General features: G+C 42.8%; 1 protein-coding gene across 1 annotated transcript in view; it reads right to left on the reverse strand.

Annotated features, from left to right (window-relative positions):
* Window positions 1–24832, reverse strand: part of cntnap3 (contactin associated protein family member 3) — a 188607-nt gene that overhangs the window by 88949 nt on the left and 74826 nt on the right. The window contains 1 exon segment of the mRNA XM_070449559.1: window positions 19501–19710. Within this exon segment, the coding sequence (XP_070305660.1) occupies window positions 19501–19710 (210 nt within the window).

Here is a 24832-nt window from a genome sequence, read left to right on the forward strand (position 1 = left end):
TAATCACAGAGGAAAACATGTTCTGGTAATAGTCTGATAGAAGTGTTTTCCTTTCTAGGACAGGCAATGCTAGAATAAGGAAATACTGTACGTTTCAAGCAGTGGAGACTGGTAAGGCGAGGATGGCTCATAGACTACATGAAAATAAATCTCGTTCCAAAATCATGGGCATTAAAATGGAGTTGGTCCCCCGTTTGCTGCGATAACACCCTCCCCTCTTCTGGGAAGGATTTCCTCTAGATGTTGGAACATTGCTGCGGGGAAGTTCTTCCATTCAGCCATGAGAGCATTAGTGAGGTTGGGCACTGATGTTGGGCGGTTAGGCCTGGCTTGCAATCGGCGTTCCAATTCATCCCAAAGGTGTTCGATGGGGTTGAGGTCAGGGCTCTGTGCACGCCAGTCAAGTTCTTCCACAACGATCTCGACAAACCATTTCTGTATGGACCTCGCTTTGTGCACAGGGGATTGCTATGCTGAAACGGGAAAGGGCCTTACTCAAAATGTTGCCACAAAGTTGGAGGCACAGAATCGTCTAGAATGTCAGTGTATGCTGTGGCGTTAAGATTTCCCTTCACTGGAACTAAGGGGGCTTGCCCAAACCATGAAAAACAGCCCGAACCATTTTTCCTCATCCAGCAAACTTTACAGATGGCACCATGCATTCGGGCAGGTAGCGTTCTCCTGGCATCCGCCAAACCCAGATTCGTCCGTCAGGTCCCCCAGATGGTGAAGCGTGATTCATCACTTCAGAGAATGCATTTCCACTGCTCCAGAGTCCAATGGCAGCAAGCTTTACACCACTCCAGCCGATGCTTGGCATTGCGCATGGTGATCTTAGGCTTGTGTGTGGCTGCTCGGCCATGGAAACCCATTTCATGAAGCTCCCGACAAACAGTTATTGTGCTGAAGTTGCTTCCAGAGGCAGTTTGGAACTCGGCAGTGAGTTTTGCAATCGACACACGCTTCAGCACTCAGCGGTCCGATTCTGTGAGCTTGTGTGGCCTACCACTTCACGGCTGAGCGGTTGTCGCTCCTAGACTTTTCCACTTCACAACAACAGCACTTACAGTTGACCGGGGCAGCTCTAGCAGGGCAGATATTTGACTAACTGACATGAACTCTTCAGTAAGGCCATTCTACTGCCAGTAATTGTCTATGGAGATTGCATGGCTGTGTGCTGAATTGTATACATCTGTCAGCAAAGGGTGTGGCTGAAATATCTGAATCCACTCATTTGAAGGGGTGTCCACATACTTTTGTATATATATATATATATATAGTGTAGTTATGACTGGAATGGAATGGTATATTACACATGGAAACCATGTTTTTTGATGTGTTTGATACCATTCCATTAATTCCATTCCAACCATTACTGTGAGACCGCCACCACTGGTTTCCAGTGTTTAGGTCACCACATACTAAATCATTCAAGAGACACAAACATCAGTAAGAGAGATGCCAGTCAACTACTCAATATATCATCAACGTGGCTTCATCTGTGCAATCAACCGAAAATGCTGACAAAACGGCATGTTGATTTTGTTTATCCCCACCAGACGCGTTCATGACACGTAAGTTAAAATACCCAAACCAACTGTGAACCAAATATACTGAACAAAAATATAAAACGCACTATGAAACAGTTTCAATGAGTTACAGTTCATATAAGGAAATCAGTCAATTGAAATACATTCTTTAGGCCCTAATCTGTGGGTTTCACATGATTTAGCAGGGGTGCAGCCATGGGTGGGCCTTGGAGGGCATAGGCCCACCCACTGGGGAGCCAGGCCTAGCCAATCAGAAGTAGTTTTTTCCCACAAGGGGTTTATTACAGACAGAAATATTCCTTGTTTCATTAGCTGTCCGGATGGCTGGTCTCAGACGATCCTGCAGGTGAAGAATACGGATGTGGAGGTCCTGGATTGCTGTGGTTACATGTGATATGCAGTTATGAGGCTGGTTGGACGTACTGCCAAATTCTCTAAAACGATGTTGGGGGCGGTTTATGGTAGAGAAATTAATATTAAATTATATGGCAAAAGCTCTGGTGGACATTCCTGCAGTCAGGATTTCAATTGCACCCTCCCTCAAAACTTTAGACATCTGCGACATTGTCTTGTGTGACAAAACTGCACATTTTAGAGTGGCCATTTATTGTCCCCAGCACAAGGTGCACCTGTGTAATGATCATGCTGTTTAATCAGCTTCTTGAAATGCCACACCTGTCAGGTGGATGGATTATCTTGGTAAAGGAGAAATGCTCACTAACAGGGATGTAAACAGATTTGTGCACAACATTTTTGAGAAATAAGCTTTTGAAACATGGYACCAACACTACATGTTGCGTTTACATTTTTGTTCACGATTGCTAGCTGATTTGTCCTGGAAAATAAACATTGTGATGTTGTTTTACCTGAAATGCATATGGTCCTTTTTTTATGTTGCTGGATCTTTGTATAATTTTGACACATGTTGAATCATACAAAATCCTGTGTTCTCAACTCTGACAATTAATCCACAGATAAAAAGGGGAAACCTAGTACATTCTTCTTCTTCTGATTTTATATGGCAGTTGGCAACCAACTATAAGGAGTATTACCACCATGAAATGGACTGGAGTGTGGCCCTAGTTCATCTTTCAATCACCCACGTGGGTATATGCTCCTAAAAAACAATGAGGAGATGGTAGAGGCGGGACTTGCAGCGCGCCAAACATGTAAAATAGAACCAAGTTCTATTTTAGCACCTGYCTAGCACCTGGCTGCTGATACCCGTTGACGGGTATCAGCAGTTTCGACGAAATGATTGAATAGCATATACAGTATGTGTACATTTATTTTGCAATACTTGCACACGCAACGCGGGCGGTGTGGTAAGCATGTAAGTGACTTAGTGAAAAAACCTTTATCACAATCCATGACTTAATGGCCCATACCAAAAAGTGAAAATTAAGATACATGAGTGTGCTGCCTTTGAGAAGACAGACGTCATAAGGTTGTACAGGGCAGGTGTCTTGAAGGATCAGTGTTTCAATGTTTTAAACTACAGTAGCTTTTTAACTGTATTTCAGGCATGAGACTCSGGATATCTGGCACTCTATTCCCTACATAGTACACTACCTTTGAAGTAGAGCACAATATAGCAAATAGGGTGCCACTTGGGAGACACACAGCCACATTGAGAACCCATGAACTTCACAGTCATGTTATTCTTGTTGGGGACTGTCTTGTACAGTATACCATACCAACCATACTGGCTAAAGAAAGACTACCAATAAGTAATGATGCATCATTTAAAAAACTGCAGCTTGTAAAAGATAGCAGGACATCATTCATGATATAGTATGAACTCTAGCAGGTTCATCTTTACAGTCCGCAACCTCATAACATGTTGGGAGAACATTTTTGTCTTGCAGTAAATAACAAACCTGGGTTCAAATACTATTTCAAATATTTCAAATACTTTAAGCATTTGCTTTAGCCTGCCTGGAGTGCTAGATGGGTAGGGTTCTGAAGTTTTGGGACTTTACTATTGGTTCCATTGTACCAGGCAAGCTCAATCAAACACAGCTACCTGTACTTCAAATAGTATTTGAACCCACYTCTGGAAAAGAAGCAGTGCAGTACTGTGGTGCTTGGGAAGAAGGAATGAGTGAAGCAAATGCACTCTGTAATTAAATATGTATTAGACATTCTTCGGAGAAGCTGGTTATAGTGTAGAGACCTGCATCCCAAATGGCACCCTAATCCCTACATAGTGCACTACTTTTGATCAGAATTTTAAAGGGCCCTGGTTGAAAGTAGTGAACTATATAGGGAATAGTAATTTGGGACATACCTAGAGGCTACAACATCATTAAGAGAGAGAGACTTCTGCAAATGATGAATGTGTGTCACTTTAACACATCAATTATGTAGAGGTTATTTGTATGATGTCAGATTAGTTGAGAAGAGAGATGGGATGAGACACGTTTAAGAGGTCTTGAGGTCGAGCTTCACAAACAAATAAATATCCATCTGTTGGTATTGATTAACTGAGCTCTCTTCGTGGCAGAGGCAGTTTGGCCCATACCTAATGCGTTACAAATGGCACCCTATTCCCCAGGGTCAAGGGTCAAAATTAGGGACAGAATACAGGTGTAGGATCTCACCTAATTTCAGTTTGTGACAAAGGCTGTAACGTAACAAAATGTGGAAAAAGTGAAGTGGTCGGAATACTTTCCGAATGCACCGTACACCATATACACACTCACTCACACTATATTGACACTTTCACACAGAACCCACACACATGCACACACACACTTTTACACTCATCATTTGATGCTGCTACTCTGTTCTTTATTTTACTCTTATTATAATCTATCCAGATGCCTGGTCACTTTACCCTGCCTTCATGTACATATCTACCACAAATACCCTGTACCTCTGCACATTGATGTGGTACTCCCTATATATTGCTCCATTCTTGGGCATTTTATTTTATTCCTTTTGTGTAAGCAAGCATTTCATGGTAAAGTCTACCCCGGCGCATGTGACAAATAATACACCAGTTGTATTCGGCGCATGTTGACCAGCGGAAATGCAGAGATCTTATTTAAAGGGGCAACCATGAAAGCCATAGCTCTTCCTAAGGTTAGGTAGTGAATGCCTTGTGTCTCTGAACAATCTGTCTCATATAATCTCACTATATTTGATGGAGAATAAACTGGAGTACTCATGGGGTCAACCTGAAAACAGCATAACTTAATTGTATTGCACATGTTAATGTTGTTTGCTGCAACTTAAAATCAGATTACCAATGGCAAAAAAATTATGTTATCTAGATACAGGCCGTTTAAATTATTTCAACATGTCATACTCATATTGCTGTGATCGTACACTTGCTCTAAAACACTGCATATACATAACCTACAATCAATTGTGCAAAAAAAGCTGAAAACAGCAGCTATCCAGCTGCAGTACATGGAAAGGAATACACCTTGTGCTTAGTTCAGTGAACCATAAACATTTAATAGATGCCACGCCCTGACCTTAGTTCCTTTTTTATGTCTCTATTTTGGTTTGGTCAGGGCGTGAGTTGGGGTGGGAATTCTATGTTCATTCTATGTTTTTCATTCTATGTTTTGTATTTCTATGTCTTTGGCCTGGTATGGTTCCCAATCAGAGGCAGCTGTCTATCGTTGTCTCTGATTGAGAACCATACTTAGCCTTTTCCAACCTGGTGTTTGTGGGTAGTTATTTTCTGTTTAGTGTTTTGTTGCACTTTGCAGAACTGTTCGTTTGTCGTTTTGTTGTTTTTGTTCGAGTGTTCCTCTTTATTAAAAGTATTATGAATACGTACCACGCTGCACTTTGGTCCTCTTCTCCTTCTCCCGACGACAGTCGTTACAATAGGTCTACATATAATCATTGACAAACTTAAAGTCATTAAGAATGATGAAGGAGAAGCATGTTGAAATGTTCTGACTGATATTATGACTGTGATATTATGACTGTACTTTCAGAGGAAAACTGATCACATGTTATATTGATTATAATAAAACGTCTTGTTCGAACCCTGATTGGCTGACAGCCGTGGTATATCAGACATTAGAATCTGGGTTGGTAGAGCCCTGAATGATGTAAGATGGAGCCAGAGAGGATGGCTGCCGTTACAAGGCCGCAGGGCCAGACTGATTACCAGGACGTGTACTCCGAGAATGCACTGACCAACTGGCAAGTGTCTTCAATGACATTTTCAAACTCTCCCTGTCTGAGTCTGTAAATCCAACATGTTTCAAGCAGACCACCATAGTCCCTGTGCCCAAGAACACAAAGGTAACCTGCCTAAATTAATACCGACCCGTAGCACTCAAGTCTGCAGCCATGAAGTGCTTTGAAAGGCTGGTCATGGCTCACATAAACACCATTATCCAGAAACCCTAGACCCACTCCAATTTGCATACCGCCAAAAACAGATCCACAGATGATGCAATCTCTATTGCACTCCACACTGCCCTTTCCCACCTGGACAAAAGGAACACCTATGTGAGAATGCTATTCATTGACTACAGCTCAGCGATTTGTCAGATTTCAACGCCGATACCGATACCGATTATTGGACGACCAAAAAAAGGCGATACCGATTAATCGGCCGATTTTATTTATTTATTTGTAATAATGACAATTACAACAATACTGAATGAACACTTTTATTTGAACTTAATATAATACATCAATCAAATCAATTTAGCCTCAAATAAATAATGAAACATGTTCAATTTGGTTTAAATAATACAAAAACAAAGTGTTGGAGAAGAAAGTAAAAGTGCAATATGTGCCATGTAAAAAAGCTAACGTTTAAGTTCCTTGCTCAGAACATGAGAACATTTGAAAGCTGGTGGTTCCTTTTAACATGAGTCTGCAATATTCCCAGGTAAGAAGTTTTAGGTTGAGGTTATTATAGGAATTATAGGACTATTTCTCTCTATACCATTTGTATTTCATATACCTTTGACTATTGGATGTTCTTATAGGCACTTTAGTATTGCCAGTGTAATGTATAGCTTCCGTCCCTCTCCTCGCCCCTACCTGGGCTCGAACCAGGAACACATCGACAACAGCCACCCTCGAAGCATCGTTACCCATTGCTCCACAAAAGCCGCGGCCCTTGCAGAGCAAGGGGAACAACTACTCCAAGTCTCAGAGTGAGTGACGTTTGAAACGCTATTAGCGCGCACCCTGCTAACTAGCTAGCCATTTCACATCGATTACACCAGCCTAATCTCGGGAGTTGATAGGCTTGAAGTCATAAACAGCGCAATGTTTGAAGCATTGCGAAGAGCTGCTGGCAAACGCACGAAAGTGCTGTTTGAATGAATGCTTACGAGCCTGCTGCTGCCTACCACCGCTCAGTCAGACTGCTCTATCAAATATCAAATCAGACTTAATTATAACATAATAACACACAGAAATACGAGCCTTAGGTCATTAATATGGTCAAATCCGGAAACTATCATTTCGAAAATAAAAAGTTTATTCTTTCAGTGAAATACGGAACCGTTCCGTATTTTATCTAACGGGTGGCATCCATAAGTCTAAATATTCCTGTTACATTGCACAACCTTCAATGTTATGGCATAATAATGTACAATTCTGGCAAATTAGTTCGCAACGAGCCAGGCGGCCCAAACTGTTGCATATACCCTGACTCTGCGTGCAATGAACGCAAGAGAAGTGACACAATTTCCCTAGTTTAATATTGCCTGCTAACATGAATTTCTTTTAACTAAATATGCAGGTTTAAAAATATATACTTCTGTTTATTGATTTTAAGAAAGGCATTGATGTTTATAGTTAGGTACATTTGTGCAYCGATTATGCTTTTTTCGCAAATGCGCTTTGGTTAAATCAACCCCCGTTTGGCAAAGTTGGCTGTCTTTGTAAGGAAGAAATAGTCTTCACAGTTCGCAACGAGCCAGGTGGCCCAAACTGCTGCATATACCCTGACTCTGTTTCACAGAACGCAAGAGAAGTGACACAATTTCCCTAGTTAAAAGAAATTCATGTTAGCAGGCAATATTAACTAAATATGCAGGTTTAAAAATATATGCTTGTGTATTGATTTTAAGAAAGGCGTTGATGTTTATGGTTAGGTACACATTGGTGCAACGACAGTGCTTTTTCGCGAATGCGCTTGTTAAATCACCCGTTTGGCGAAGTAGGCAATAATTCAATGATAAATTAACAGGCACCGCATCGATTATGTGCAACGCAGGACAAGCTAGATAAACTAGTAATATCATCAACCATGTGTAGTTAACTAGTGATTATGATAAGATTGATTGTTTTATATAAAGATACGTTTAATGCTAGCTAGCACCTTACCTTGGCTCCTTGCTGCACTCGCCTAACAGGTAGTCAGCCTGCCACGCAGTCTCCTCGTGGAGTGCAATGTAATCGGCCATGATCGGTGTCCAAAAATGCCGATTACCGATTGTTATGAAAACTTGAAATCGGCCCTAATTAATCGTCCATTCCGATTAATCGGTTGACCTCTAATCCTGACTGGTTGCATCACTGCCTGGTATGGCAACTGCTCGGCCTCCGACCGCAAGGCACTACAGAGGGTAGTGCGTACGGCCCAGTACATCACTGGGGCCAAGCTTCCTGCCATCCAGGACCTCTTTACCATGTCAGAGGAAGGTCCTAAAAATGACACTTGCCAGCTGGTCAAACTAGCCACCCTAGTCATAGTTCTCTCTGCTACCGCATGGTAAGTGGTACCGGAGCGCCAAGTCCAGGTCCAAGAGGCTTCTAAACAGCTTCTACCCCCAATCCATAAGACTACTGAACATCAAATCAAACGGCTACCCAGGCTACTTGCATTTACACTGCTGCTACTCTGTTATTATTTTTTCTTTTTTTTTTACTTGGCTGTCACGCCCTGACCTTAGAGATCCTTTTTATGTCTCTATTTTGGTTTGTCAGGGCGTGAGTTTGGGTGGGCATTCTATGTCTGGTGTTCTATGTTGTCCTTGTTTTGTATTTCTATGTGTTTGGCCTGGTATGGTTCCCAGTCAGAGGCAGCTGTCTATCGTTGTCTCTGATTGAGAACCATACTTAGGTAGCCTGTTCCCACCTGTGTTTGTGGGTGGTTATCTTCTGTTTAGTGTTTGTTGCACCTTTCAGAACTGTTCGTTGGTCGTTTTGTTGTTTTTGTTCGCGTGTTCATATTTATTAAAAATATTATGGATACGTACCACGCTGCACTTTGGTCCTCCTCTCGACGACAATCGTTACATTGGCAAGTCAGTTAAGAACAAATTCTTATTTTCAATGACGGCCTAGGAACAGTGGGTTAAACTGCCTGTTCAGGGGCAGATTGACAGATTTGTACCTTGTCAGCTCGGGGATTTGAAACTGCAACATTTTGGTTACCAGTCCAACGCTCTAACCACTAGGCTACCCTGCCGCCCCATCTATGCATAAGTCACTTTAATAACTCTACCCACATGTATATTTTACCTTAATTACCTCGACTAACCTGTACCGGTACCGGTACCCCCTGTATAAAGCCTCGGTATTGTTATTTTACTGCTGCTCTTTAATTATTTATTACTTTATTTCTTCTTTTTTTTTTGTTAAGGGCTTGTAAGTAAGCATTTCAATGTCATGTCTACACCTGTTGTATTCGATGCATGTGACAAATAAAATTTGATTTGATTGGCTAACAGCCATATCACAAAACATGTATTTTTACTGCTCTAATTACATTGGTAACCAGTTTAAAATAGCAATAAGGCACCTCTGGAGTTTGTGATATATGGCCATTATACCACGGCTAAGGGCTGTGTCCAGGCACTCCGTGTTGTGTCATGGAGAAGAAGAGCCCTTAGCCGTGGTGTACTTGCCATATACCATACCTCGGTCCTTATTGCTTAAGAATACTATGGGTATGACCCATTTTATTTTTACTGTTAGAATTATGTTGGTAACCAGTTTATAATAGCAATAAGGTATCTCTGGGGTTTGTGATATATGGCCAATATACCACGGCTAAGGGCTGTATCCAGGCCCTCCGTGTTGCGTTGTACATAAGAACAGTCCTTACCGTGGTATATTGGCTGTATACCACGCCCCCTCGAGCCTTATTGCTTTATAATAAAACGGGTTGTTTGTTATATTGATTAGTACACAGAAAGTAAGAAAGTTGGTTCTCGTTCTGCAAAGTGAACATAATGACATGGAACGGGTACCAATACAAACAAACAGCCTGACTGACTGACAGTCCTATTGGCCAGAGCAAAATGCTTTTATATTTTAGTTCACAAAACTATCCTCAATATACCTCTGTGAATTTACAGTATGTAACTCACAATAGTTATGGCTGACCAGTGGAGGTTTCTGAGGGGAGAACGACTCGTAATAATGCCCGGAACGGAGCAAATGGAACGGCATCAAACACCTGGAAACCATGTGTTTGATGCATTTGATACCATTCCACTAATTCCGCTCCAGTCATTACCACGAGCCCGTTCTCCCCAATTAAGGTGCCACCAACCTCTTGTGTGGCTGACATAATCTCAACTCAGTTGGATACAGTTATCACCCCACTTCCAGAATGCACTGGAGCAGGTCACATTGACCCTCATATATTTGCATCCAATAAATATTACAGTTGACAGTTAAGAATTGGAGTGAAATATGAGCCAATGGTTTACAATATAAACAGGCATTTTGATTAATGTAAACTACAGAGGGAATAGAATGGTTTTGGATACCGGAAATAAATCTTGGCAATCCATTTATTTCATTCATTTCCACATACAGGCAGCAAAGTTGGTGCAAACAGCTTGTGGCTGTCTGTCTGCTCCTTGGAGGGTGAACAGCCTATGTTTTTCAATGTGAGCACTGCAGCCATATTGATTGCACAGGCCTGCCTCATGAAAAGCCTTGGACCAAAGCTTTGTTGAGACTGTGTGTACATACAGTATGGCTGTGCTTGTACATATACTGTATTTGCGTGTTTGGATAGATGTATGGGCAGAGTGTATGTGGAAGAATGGGGTATTGTGGTTTTCCTCAACAATAGGTGTATAGGTTATAGAGAATTCAATATTTATCAATTTTCACAACAAAGCCATATGTATTTGTTTGTGTGCGTACTTGTTGTGTGAGTGTCTGTGTACGTATGCGTGTGAGTTTGTGAGCATGCACATGCATACATGTTTGAATGTAACTGACAGAGCAGATACAGGGGGTGGCATTTGTATCGTGCTATAGTAGTTCTCCATGTTCTCTATAGAGGGTTCCTGCCAGAGCCTGTATAGTCACAGCTTTAAAGTGCAGTGTGCCCCTATAGCACTGTAAATCTGTCCTTTCCCCAATCCTCAGAGAAGCAGAGGAAGAATGGCCTGCCACCCCTCCCTCCCTCACACAGCCATTACAAGACCCTGCCACCCTCCCTCACTCTCCCTCACACAGCCGTGATAAGGCCCTCTTACAAACAGAACTCACTGGTTACCTCAAAGAGGAAGACCAGGACTGCGTCCCAAATGGCACCCTATTCTTTTTATACTATAGTGCACGACTTGGTCTAAAGAAGTGCACTACATAAGGGAATAGGGTGCCATCTAGGACGCAACCAAGGAGACCAGRGTTTAATTTAAGGCTAGCCATCACAGTAACACAAACTGCGCAGAGAAAGATTCTTGACAGGGGAATGACAAGAGTTACAAGGCAATGGTAAACTGCAGAGAGGTCAATCCCCCCAGATAACCATCTCTGTCTACTCTACATTGTTATGGTCATATTGTGACATCCATCAACGTTGAAGGTACGAGAGGTACAGTATGCTGGTTACTGTTGCTTTCGAGGCACTTTTACTATCCTGTATAGAGGACTCAATGTCAATGCTGTTCTGTATTGGGACTTATCTTATCAGGATTTGACTCTTGAGTAAATAGCTGCTTAATCATAGCTTCAGGTCTAATACACAGTCAGAGAGGTACTGACCTAAATTACGCAGATAATTCAACCTTGCATTAAAACCGAGGAAGAGTCACACTAATTCAATAGACACAACATTACATTCATGTGAGAGAGAAGAGAAAGACTGAGTGAAAGAGACAGACAGAGCTTACATTGGTAAATTACTGCATGAAACAAATTGGAAAGRGAGGGGGAGGGAGAGAGGGGGAAGGAGAGAGGGGAAGAGGAGAGGGGAGAGAGGATAGTTGTAAAAATGTGAAAAAAACACTGATAAATAATATATGCTATTTAGCAGACACTTTTATCCAAAGCGACTTACAATCATGCGTGCATACATTTTATGTATGGGCCTTCCTGGGAATTGAAGCCCCTTTCCTTTTGTTGCAAGTGCCATGCTCTACCAACTGAGCTACAGATGATAAGTAACAAGGTAATCAAATGAAATCCATTTTACCTCATTTCTACCAGCATATCATGTGTGCAACTAAAAAAAACTCTCGACCACCTTCACTCCACACAGAGACGCAGATAAAGCTCTCTGTTGCCCTCTATTTGGCAAATCTGACCATAACTCTATCCTCCTTATTCCTGCTTACAAGCAAAAACTCAAACAGGAAGTACCAGTGACACACTCAATTTGGAAGTGGTCAGATGACGCGGATGCTAAGTTCCAATATTCATCCAATTGCATTGAGGAGTTTAACACATCAGTCAACGGCTTCATTAATAAGTGCATCGATGACGTCTTCCCTACAGTGACGGTACGTACATATCCCAACCAGAAGCCATGGATTACAGGCAACATCTGCACGGAGTTAAAAGCTAGAGCTGCTGCTTTCAAGGAGCGGGACACCAATCCGGACATTTATAAGAAATCTCGCTATGCACTCCAACAAACCATCAAACATGAAAGCATCAATACAGGACTAAGATCGACTCCTACTACACCGGCTCTGATGCTTGTCGGATGTGGCAGGGCTTGCAAACTATCATGGATTACAAAGGGAAACCCAGCCGAGAGCTATCCCAGTGAGCCTACCAGACAACTTACCCTCTCTTGGGTATGTGAGACGTTAGCGTCCCACCTCTTCAACAGCCAGTGAAACTGCTGGGCGCCAAATTCAAATACAGAAATACTCATTATAACAATTCAGAAAACAAAACATATTTTACATAGGTTTAAAGATTAACTTCTTGTGAATCCAACCACGGTGTCAGATTTAAAAAATGCTTTACGGCGTAAGCATACCTTATGGTTATTTGAGAACATAGCCCACTAGACAAATCATTACAAACAGTAACCAGCCAAGTAGAACAGTTACACAAGTCAGAAATAGAGATACAATTAATCCCTTACCTTTGATGATCTTCATATGGTTGCACTCAGCAGACATTAATTTACTCAATAAATGTTCCTTTTGTTCGCTAAAGTCTCTTTATTTCCAAAAACCTCAGTTTTGTTTGCGCGTTTTCTTCAGTAATCCACAGGCTCAAATGCAGTCAAAACAGGAAGACAAAAAAATTCAAATTGTATCCGTAAAGTTCATAGAAACATGTCAAACGATGTTTATATTCAATCCTCAGGTTGTTTTTAGCCTAAATAATCGATAATATTTCAACCGGACAATAACGTCGTCAATTTAAAAGGTAAACAAGAAACGCACTCTCTCGGTCTTGCGCATGAAAAAGCTCTGTGACACTTTAGGGTCCACTCATTCAGATTGCTCTTACTTCCTCATTTTTCAGAATACAAGCCTGAAACAATTTCTAAAGACTGTTGACATCTAGTGGAAGGCATAGAAACTGCAATTTGAGTCCTAAGTCAATGGATACTGTAATGGCATTGAATAGAAAACTACCAAAAAAGAAAAAAAAGACTTCCTGAATGGATTTTTCTCAGGTTTTTGCCTGCCAAATCAGTTCTGTTATACACACAGACACTATTTTAACAGTTTTGGAAACTTTAGAGTGTTTTCTATCCAAATCTACCAGTTATATGCATATCATATCTTCTGGGCCCGAGAAGCAGGCAGTTTAATTTGGGCATGCATTTCATCCAAAATTCTGAATGCTGCCCCCTACCCTAGAGAAGTTAAATGTCTTCTATGCTCGCTTCAAGACAAGCAACACTGAACCATGCGTGAAAGCACCAGCTGTTCCGGACAACAGTATGATCACGCTCTCCATAGCAGATGTGAGTAAAACCTTTAAGCAGCTTAACAATCATAAGGCCGCAGAGCCAGACGGGTTACCAGGACGCGTATTCGTTGACCAGCTGGCAAGTGTCTTCAATTACATTTTTAATCTTTCCCTGACCCAGTCTGTAATACCTATATGTTTCAAGCAAACCACCTTAGTCCCTATGCCCAAGAAAACCAAGGTAACCTGTCTAAATGACTACTGCCCCATAGCACTCACATCTGTAGCCATGAAATGCTTCAAAAGGCTGGTCATATCTGACATCAACACCATCATCCCAGAAACCCTGCACCCACACCAACAGGTCCACAGATGAAGCAATCTCAATCGCACTCCACACTGCCCGTTCCCACCTGGACAAAAAGGAACACCTAGGTGAGAATGATGTTCATTGACTACAGCTCAGTGTTCAAAACCATAGTGCTCTCCATGCTCATCATTAAGCTAAGGACCCTGGAACACCTCGCTCTGCAACTGGATCCTGGACTTCTTGACGGGCTGCCCCCAGGTGTTGAGGTTAGGCAACAACACATCCACCATGCTGACCCACAACATGGGAGCACCTCAGGGGTGTGTGCTCAGTCCCCTCCTGTACTCCCTGTTCACACACGACTGTGTGGCCACGCACAAATCCAACACCATCATTAAGTTTGCAGATGACACGACAGTGGTAGGTCTAATCACCAACGACGATGAGACAGCCTATAAGGAAGAGGTCAAAAATCTGGCAGTGTAGTGCCAGCATAACAACCTCTCCCTCAACATCGGCCWGACAAAGGAGCTGATCTGGACTACAGGAAATGGAGGGCGAACACGACCCTATTCACATCGACAAGGCTGTAGTGGAGTGGGTCGAGAATTTCAAATTCCTCGGTGTCCACATCACTAAGGTCCTATCATGGTCCAATCATACCAACACAGTCGTGAAGAGGTACGACAACACATCTTCCCCCTCAGGAGAATGAAAAGATTTTGCATGGGCCCTAAGATCCTCAAAATTTTCTACAGCTTGTGACGGCCCTGAATTTTTCTGAACTGTCTCAGTGCTTCTCCTTCCAATATGGCGCTTTTCCTTTAATTCCCAATTAAATAGTGCTTCTCCTTCCAATAGGGGGCTTCCCCTTTAATCCCCAATTAAATAGCCAGCATCAGCGGCGCAAAAGTGGAGTTGTGATGGAGACGTGAATGAGGATGTGTTCAACCCTCAGTTCTGAAGCTTCTCTCTTCAGTTTGTTTTGTTGCATTTAAAAGTGTGCTTTTGTAGCTTAATAGCTAGTTTACCCAGGATCGGATACACTCTTTGCATCCGTGGACTACACCTCTCTGTTGTTCTTCGTGGCCTTTCGCTGGAGATCTGTTGGTGGATTGGATTGTCTGACTGACCGACTGACTACAACCTTTTTGTATACGGTATTTAATTTGTTTTGGGGTGCTGTATACCGTGATGATTTATGTAGTTAGTTGTAAGTGAGGACGTATTAGTATTTGATACGCTTTATAGTTGTGTAAAATAATTGTTATTTTGATTGTATTAATACTGGGTTTACGCTACACTTGAATGAACGGGCAAACATTGCGTGACAAAGGTCACTTGAGTTCCCTGAACTCCTTTACCGGACTGGACTCTTTTTAGGCCCGAGGTACAGGACATTTATGGAGGAACCAGAGGTCATTATTTGTTATATTGTTATGTGTGTGTGATCATTTATGTTGGTAATACAACCCACGCAACAGAATAGTTGCTTTTGAAGTTCTTCCCAATGTTTCAAGGGTTTATGAAAAGTGTATTTCCATCCTGAGTCCTTTGTATTGGTGTAGACTTGAGGGACCAGATGGGACTCATTCCCTCCCTGTCACGATTGTCGTCGGGAGAAGGAGAAGAGGACCAAAGTGCAGCGTGGTACGTATTCATAATACTTTTAATAAAGATGAACACTCGAACAAAAACAACAAAAACAACAAAAACTCAGGCCGCAAAATCTGAACCTATAGGGGAGGGTCTGGGTGGGCATTACTCCGCGGTGGCGGTTCCGGTGAGGGTCACTTCTGGCTCGGCCCTCTTTAATAATGCCTCTGGAGCGGGAACCCTCACCGCCGACCCCGGATTAGAGGACGCCACTGGACTGATGGTCGAGTCTGGAGTGAGTGGCGCCTCTGGACTGACAGGCGGCTCTGGCGCCTCTGGACTGACGGGCGGCTCTGGCGCCTCTGGACTGACGGGCGGCTCTGGCGCCTCTGGACTGACGGGCGGCTCTGGCGCCTCTGGACTGACGGGCGGCTCTGGCAGCTCCGGACTGACGGGCGGCTCTGGCAGCTCCGGACTGGAGAGAGAACCTGGAGGGAGGAGACGGAGAGACAGCCTGGTGTGTGGGGCTGCCACAGGGCCCACCAGGCTAGGGAGACCTACAGGAGGCCTGGTGCGTGGAGGAGGCACCGGATGGACCGGGCTGTGGAGGAGCACTGGAGCTCTGGTGCGCAGCCTTGGCACCACTCCTCCAGGCTGGATGACCACTTTAGCCCGGACCCTCCAGAGTGCATGCACAGGTTGAACCGGGCTGTGGGGGAGCACTGGAGATCTGATGCATACCACTCGCACCTCTCCCTTATGCTCAATGCCCACATTCGCCCGGCACGGGCGGAGCGCAGGCATAGGGCGAACTGCACCCTCCCAACGCCCCGGAGACACAGTACACAGAGCCGGCGCAGGATACCCTGGGCCGAAACGGCGTACCGGAGACCAAGTACGCTGAGCTGGCACAATCCGCCCTGACTGGATGCCCACTCGCTTGGCACTTGCGGGGGGCTGGTCTATAGTGCTCCGGGCTATGAGCGCGTACTGGCGACACTGTGCGCTTCACCGCATAACACGGTCCCTGACCAGTACTATGCTGCTTCCGGTAAGCACGGGGAGTTGGCTCAGGTCTATCGCCAATCTCCCCGTGTGCTCCCCCCCAAAAAATGTTGGGGTCTGCCTCTTGTGCCTGTTGCGCTGCCGTGCTAACTACTCATAGTGTTGCCGCTCAGCCTTAGCTGCCTCCAATTCCTGCTGCGGACGGCGATACTCCCCAGCCTGTGCCCAGGGTCCCTTACCTTCCAGTATCTCCTCCCATGTCCATTTCTCCAGATAGCGTTGCCTCTCGTTAAAAGGACCAAGCAGCGTGGTAAGGTGGGTGGTTCTGTCACGATTGTTGTCGGGAGAAGGAGAAGAGGACCAAAGTGCAGCGTGGTACGTATTCATAATACTTTTAATAAAGATGAACACTCGAACAAAAACAACAAAACGACAAACGAACAGTTCTGCAAGGTGCAACAAAACACTAAATAGAAACATACAAAGCAATCTACGGTCAGGGCGTGACACTCCCAAACCAAAAGGAGAAACCAATATTTTCTCTGGTAGGCACACCCTACCTGGCACCCCATTAAACAATAACCTCAAGTCAAAACCGTTACAAGCTGCACCATTGAGAGCATCTTGACTGGCTGCATCACCACCTGGTATAGCAACTGCTCGGCATCCGACCGGAAGGTGCTACAGAGGGCAGTACATCACTGGGGCCGAACTCCCTGCCTTCCAGGACCTCTATACCAGGCGTTGTCAGAGGAAGGGCTTAAAAATTGTCAAAGACTCCAGCCACCCAAGTAATAGACTGTTCTTTCTGCTACCGCACGGCAAGTGGTACCAGAGTGCCATAAGACTGCTGAACAGTTAATCAAAAGGCTACCCAGACTATTTACATTGACCACCTTTATTATTACATTTTTCATGCACTGACTCTCTTGCCCTGACTCTATGTACACTCACTAGACTTTACCCACACATACTATTCTGACACTCCAACACACACATGCACCCACATTAAATATGATCACTCACATAACACATGCATATTGACGCCACACACACTCACACTCTTCACACACGCTGATGCTACTTTGTTAATTAATTATCCTGATTGCCTAGTGACTTTAACCACTACAGTACCTACATGTACATACTGTATTACCTCAATGACCTCAACTACCTGGTACCCCTGAAAATTGACTCTATACTGGTACTCCTTGTTATATAGCCTCATTCTTGTGTTAATATTTCCTTTTTTATTTTTCTTACTTTTTAACTCTGCATTGTTGGTTAAGGGCTTGTAAGTAAGCATTTCACAGTAAAGTCTACACCTGTTGTATTCGGCGCGTGTGACCAACAACATTTGATTTTGATTTGAAGAGGGAAAGAGAAATAAAGAGGCAGAGGGAAGGAGAGAAAGGGTGATGTAAAATACGGAGAGAGGGAGAGCATCCCGACAAACGCTTTGATTGAGGCAGAGCCGCAGTTCTTTTGTCAGCGCCAGTCCATATCAAGATAAACAGAATGACATAATCTCTCGTCCGTCATAACAACGGATGGTTTTCATTTTCTCCCTTTGAGCTTTCCTTTAAAAATGACAGCACTAACGGTGGTTTACTGTCGGCTAGTTGACTATCAGCGTCATTCAATCACATTGTGTAGAAGAGAACAGCTATTGCAGGGAAAACTGCAGCTGCTGTTGAGGGAATTTAGTGTATTGGAGAGGTCTAGCTAGAGCCATGCATGTGGCATGGCTCTAAGGTAGACAGAAACGGCAGTGCCTAGACTTTAGGCCCTAGAGGGAAAACCTAACCTGCCTAGCGGATTGCCTATAAGTGTTATGATTGGAATTTCTATACATGTAGAAACCCCAGTTCTTGCCATCAATGGGAAAACCTGGTTAAATATATAAATGTTAAATAAAAAATGGATAGAAACTCTCATAAACTGAGTTTTTGAAATGTGCAGAAGATGATCAGACAAGGAGACTGGCCTATCCAGGTTCGTCACTACTACTTCTACCAATAACAAAATGTTTAAACCTGGTCACTCAAATAGTTTGTGTACTCACAAGTTACAACCCTCTTCAGTATGGCCTTATTCATCATGTAGTGTAAAATGTTATACTGTAGCCTATGGCCATTTGGATTGATTAAGTGCAGCAGACAATTTTGATCCCTTCAACTAGTTTGATAAACTATGATTGTTTTTTGCCTTTTATTCTGTTTTGTGGCACAGGTCCAGTCTGTCACCTGCTGTTTTCATTTCCTCTTATGTTGACGATCACATTATTCCAGTGACAAATTGTGGGGGTTTCATTTTATTCCACTAATAACGAATAGTAGAGCATCCCACAGTAAAGACCCTTTACTGGGTTTTGGATTGGATAACCTAAGTAACCGACTGCAGTATACAGCAAACTGCAGTTTGCAGCAATAAGGTATCCTGCCTTAAATCATTCAGTAGTTGCAGAATTTATTATGGTCCTAAGTTATCATAAGTGTCTCAATAATTATGTGTAGGTCTGCAGTGTATTAGACACGTTTAGTGTGCTGATAGTACAGTGTGTGTGTGTTTGGGTGTGCTGATAGTGCTTAGTGGATATCTACTGTACTAACCTCCCTGTGAAGATAGAGAGGTGTCTCTCTCTACCCTAGTGGTATGCAACAGACAGATGGTCCTGCTAAGAGGTGCACCATATGTTGATGCCTTGGACAGTCTGGCTAGCTGAGAACATAAGACCACCTGAAGTTTAGCCCCACTTATGCCTGGTAAACATGAAACTTTCTTTCCATCTCTGCTGTGCATCGTAGTAAGTATAGTAGTTGATGTAACATTTTTACTATGGTAGGCTAATCCCCTAAAACACTGGGTAAGCTCCAAACACATTCTAAACTATTTATCACAAAAAAAGTAGAGTGAACGTCATAAAGGACATGAGAGATGAATGGATTGTTATTGTACTAGAGGCCACTGTACCTTTTCTGAGATGGAGTAAAAGTTTTCCTTTGTGTAACTCCAGCGTGACGGTGTGATCATCTTGTCCCTCTGTGTGTATCAAGGTCCCATAGTTCTGCAGGGTTTTGAACTTCAGAGAGATGGTGTCTTTGGCTGTTTGACTTGGTGTTGGGTTAGGGCTGAACCTGTAGAGCAAGCAGCTGCTGCCGTCAAACCACGCCACGTCAGACTCTGCAAACAACACATTTACAAGTAAAGATTATACTGTAGAGTATAGTAGTACCATCAACACATTCACAAGTAAAGATTATACTGTAGAGTATAGTATTACCATCAACACATTCACAAGTAAAGATTATACTGTATAGTATAATAGTACCATCAACACATTCACAAGTAAAGATTATACTGTAGAGTATAGTATTACCATCAACACATTCACAAGTAAAGATTGTACTGTAGAGTATAGTAGTACTGTACAACCAACACATTCACAAGTAAAGATTATACTGTATAGTATAGTAGTACAACCAACACATTTACAAGTAAAGATTATACAGTAGAGTATGGTAGTAAAATCCAACACTCCAAACATTACATTTAATTGTTTACATTTTAGCAGAAGCTAGAATCTAGAGCGACTTACAGTATTGGGTCCATACATTTTCATAGAGGTCCCCCTTAGGAATCAAACCCACAACCCTGGCGTTGCAAGCGCCATTCTCTACCAACTGAGCTATAAGGGACTACATTACGATCCTGTGATAGTAGAAATTAAAATCACAACCCTCATCTTCAGCGGGAAAACAAATGCATATATTCTATTCAGAAACCCAGTGGGAAACACTTGTTGAAATAACATCAGCTGTAATGCTGGTTGTAATGAGCCAATTTCAACCAGATTTGACCACTGGGATACTGAAGAGAATAGTAGAGACGTTATTCACACTCAAAGTGGAGGCCATTCATTGCGTTCAGTGTTTTTATTAGCAATTAGATGTGCATTATAGGCTCCAGTGTGTGCTGGTTGAGTGAGATTTAGAGCCGAAGCTAATTTCTCCTTACTTAACTGCCTCTAACGAGGCAGGGTAGCCTTGGTCCGTCACACATCAAACCACTTCAATCACTAGATCAGTCTTTTTCATGATTATGATTGAAGAGCTGTGATTAAAGACTAAAGAAGACTTTCATGTGAGAGTACTGACACCTTTAATCTTGTGCTTTTACCTTATTGATATTGTTTGCAATGCATTGTAAGTTGAATATGACAGACAAAAACATATGTCATTTTGGGTTTACAGGCCTACTTCCCTGGCATTTACTTTCATGGTTACAAATGACATTGTTAAATGGTCATTACAGAATAATAATAACTATAGCACAGGTAACAGTTACTGAGGGTTAAAACAAAAACCCTTCAGAATGCTGTTCCATAGCCAAAAGCCAGATAAATAAGTATAAACAAACCGTGGGCAATAATCGTTTTAAGAGTAAAACTGTCTGCTCTTATGTATAATCATTCAAAACACAATATAAAATATCAAAACACATCCACTCTGTCCTTGCTCATCCGCACTCTCTCCCAATAGTGCTGCATACAAAAAGAACACAAAACTATTCATATTTGTTTAATATACATCATAAATCACCGCTCTACAATGGAGGACTGATTAAAAAACAAACAATCCAGGGACAGGTTGTTGGACTGAGGGAGAAACAGAGCCACAGTGTGAGACATAACAGATATGGATGTCTGTGTGAGACATGTTCGCTGTAAACAGAAATGACAACAGTGATGAAAAAGAAAATAAATGGATCTTTTGCATATTGTTTGTTGGCTCATCCACAGAGCATGCAGTTAGTACACCTACAGTCATTCCCTAGCGTTGTTTAATACTGGAAATATGCACAACGTCAATACAACCAGATTAGAGTATTCTCATTGTAATAATGCAAAGATGGAAAACTTTGATGTGGGTGGGGGCCATGAAAAATCTGAGCTCATCATGAGGGGCCGCAGTGGCTGAGGAGCCGCAGTCAGAGCCGGCTTTAGCCTAAGTATTTTTTGGGTTGTTTTAGAGTTTATTTCCTGCTAATCTGCACATTTTGCTATTGGGCGTGGAGAAAATGTTGCCGTTTTTAAAATAAGTTTGCTGCAATTCTACACATTTTGCCATGGGGCAGAGAAGATTTTGCACTTGTCTAACTAATGTCATGCAATTCCCCCAAAAAAATCAAAGGGGAAGAAAGAAAATTGTGCAGTTTTACAGCTAATGTCCTGCAATTCCACACATTTTACCATAGAGTGGAGAGAAAGGTTTTCAGTTTTTAATATGATATCTGAGTGAAAGAGACTAACAAAATAATGTACACACAATATTTGGTAAGTATTCAGAACCCTTGACTTTCTCCACATTTTGTTACGTTACAGCCTTATTCTAAAATGGATAAAAGCATTTGTTTTCGTCATCAATCTAAATACAATACCCCATAATGAAAAACAGGTTTAGAATTTTTGCAAATGAAATAAATTATATTTACATAAGAATTCAGATCCTTTACTCAGTATTTGTTGAATCAATTTTGGCAGCGATTACAGCCTCAAGTCTTCTTGGGTATGACGCTATAAGCTTGGCACACCTGTATTTGGGGAGGTTCTCCCATTCTTCTCTGCAGATCCTCTCAAACGCTGTCAAGTTGGATAGGGAGTGTCCCTGCACTGTTATTTTCAGATCTCTCCAGAGATGTTTGATCGGGTTCAAGTCCAGGCTCTAGCTGGGCCACTCAAGGATATTCAGAGACTTGTCCCGAAGCCACTCCTGCATTGCCTTGGCTTGGTTTAGGGTCATTGTCGTGTTGGAAATTGAACCTTTGCCCCAGTCTGAGGTCCTGAGCGCTCTGGAGCAGGTTTTCATCAAGGGTCTCTTTACTTTGCTGTGTTCATCTTTCCCTCGATCCTGACTAGTCTCCACATCATGATGCTGCCACCACCGTGCTACAGCATAGGGACGATGCCAGGTTTCCTCCAGACGTGATGCCTGGCATTCAGGGCAAATCTTGTTTCCCATTATCTGAGTCCTTTAGGTGCCTATTGGCAAACTCCAAGTAGGCTGTAATGTACCTTTTACTGAGGAGTGGCTTCTATCTGGCCACTCTACAATAAAGGCCTGATTGGTGGAGTGCTGCAGAGATGGTTATCCTTCTGGAAGGTTCTCTCATCTCCACAGAGGAACTCTGGAGATCTGTCAACCCTGATGCCTTCCATTTCCCCAGTTTGCTCAGTTAGGATGAGCGGACAGCTCTAGGAAGAGTCTTGGTGGTTCCAAACTTCTTCCATTTAAGAATGATGGAGGTCACTGTGTTCTTGGGGACCTTAAATGCTGCAGAAATGTTTTGGTACCCTTCCCCAGATCTGTGGTTAGACACAATCCTGTTTCGGAGCTATATGGACAATTCCTTCAACCTCATGGTTTGGTTTTTGCTCTGACATTCACTGTCAACTGGGACCTTATATAGACAGGTGTGTCCCTTTCCAAATCATGTCCAATCAATTGAATTTACCACAGGTGGACTCCACAATCAAGTTGTAGAAACATCTGAAGGATGATCAATGGAAACAGGATGCACCTTAGCTACATTTTTGAGTCTCATAGTGTACAAAAGGCTGTGAAGTATTTGTAGTTAATCATATCAGAGCTGTAGCTACGCCCGGCTGTTATGGACAGCAGCTTCTCTTCTCCACTTGAGCAGAGAACCCTTTCCATCATTTATGTACAGGACTAGAGTTTTTTGTTATTAGTGGTTATACCTAGCCAGGCCCTCTGTTGATGGAGCGGCTAAACACCCCTAGACATCTCGTATCATGTCTGTTAGGTCTGGGTAAGATATGTAAGAGAGTCTCAATACTTAACTTTATTAGGAGTGAATTAACATAGTCAATTCAGGGGTAGCAGTACAAAAGTCTGAAGTATTTGTAGGTAATCATTTCAATAATGTTAGTTCATCATATCAGAGCTGGAGCTCCGCCCACCAGTGAAGTGGAGCAGAGCATACGGTGTGATCTTCAGCTCAGAGAAGGTCAGCTCGTGAGTAGTCAAGTGAGAGAAAGTTCCAGGCATCCTTGTGTTTTCCCACCAGTTAGCTTTTTATTGTGTTAGCCATGTTAGTACATATTTCATATCTTGTCTGAAGAAGCACTCTGTGACGATAATGTCATATTTATGGTTATGCTAATTAGTAGTTTCAACTGCGAGCTAGCAATTGTGAGCTGGCTAGCTCTGTTTTGGTTATTATATCATTAACCCTATATTGGTATAGGATAATGTCCCCCAGTGCATTGCCATATCTCGGACTGGCCAATAAAAATTAAAGATTTGTATGAACAAAAGAACACAGAAACTGGACAGAGATGGCTTTTTCTTTGCAACTCTGACTAGAAGGCCAGCATCCCGTAGTCGCCTCTTCACTGTTGACGTTGAGACTGGTGTTTTGCGGGTACTATTTAATGAAGCTGCCAGTTGAGGACTTGTGAGGCGTCTGTTTCTCAAACTAGACACTATATACTTGTACTTGTATGTACTTGTCCTCTTGCTCAGTTGTGCACCGGGGCCTCCCACTCCTTTCTATTCTGGTTAGAGCCGGTTGGTGCTGTTCTGTGACGGGAGTGGTACACGGCGTTGTACGAGATCTTCAGTTTCTTGGCAATTTCTCGCATGGAATAGCCTTCATTTCTCAAAACAAGAATAGACTGACGAGTTTCAGAAGAAAGTACTTTGTTTCTGACCATTTTGAGCCTGCAATCGAACCCACAAATGCTGATGCTCCAGATACTCAACTAGTCTAAAGAAGGACAGTTTTATTGCTTCTTTTTTCAGAAAAACAGTTTTCAGCTCAAAGTACTACACCGGCTTCGACGCTCGTCGGATGTGGCAGGGCTTGCAAAATATTACAGACTAGAAAGGGAAGAACAGGCGAGACCTGCTAAGTGACACAAGCCAACCAGACGAGCTAAATTACTTCTATGCTTGCTTCGAGGCAAGTAACACAAACATGCATGAGAGCATCAGCTGTTCCGGAAGACTGTATGATCAAGCTCTCCGCAGCCGATGTGATTAAGACCTTTAAAAAGGTCAACATTCACAAGGCCGCAGGGCCAGACGGATTACCAGGACGTGCACCCCGAGCATGCACTGACCAACTGGCAAGTGTCTTCACTGACATTTTCAACCTCTACCTGTCTGAATCTGTAATTCCAACATGTTTCAAGCAGACCACCATAGTCCCTGTGCCCTAGAACACTAAGGTAACCTGCCTAAATGACTACCGACCCATAGCACTCACGTCTGCAGCTATG

Source organism: Salvelinus sp. IW2-2015, linkage group LG20 (assembly GCF_002910315.2).
Source record: "Salvelinus sp. IW2-2015 linkage group LG20, ASM291031v2, whole genome shotgun sequence".
Lineage (NCBI taxonomy): Eukaryota > Metazoa > Chordata > Actinopteri > Salmoniformes > Salmonidae > Salvelinus > Salvelinus sp. IW2-2015.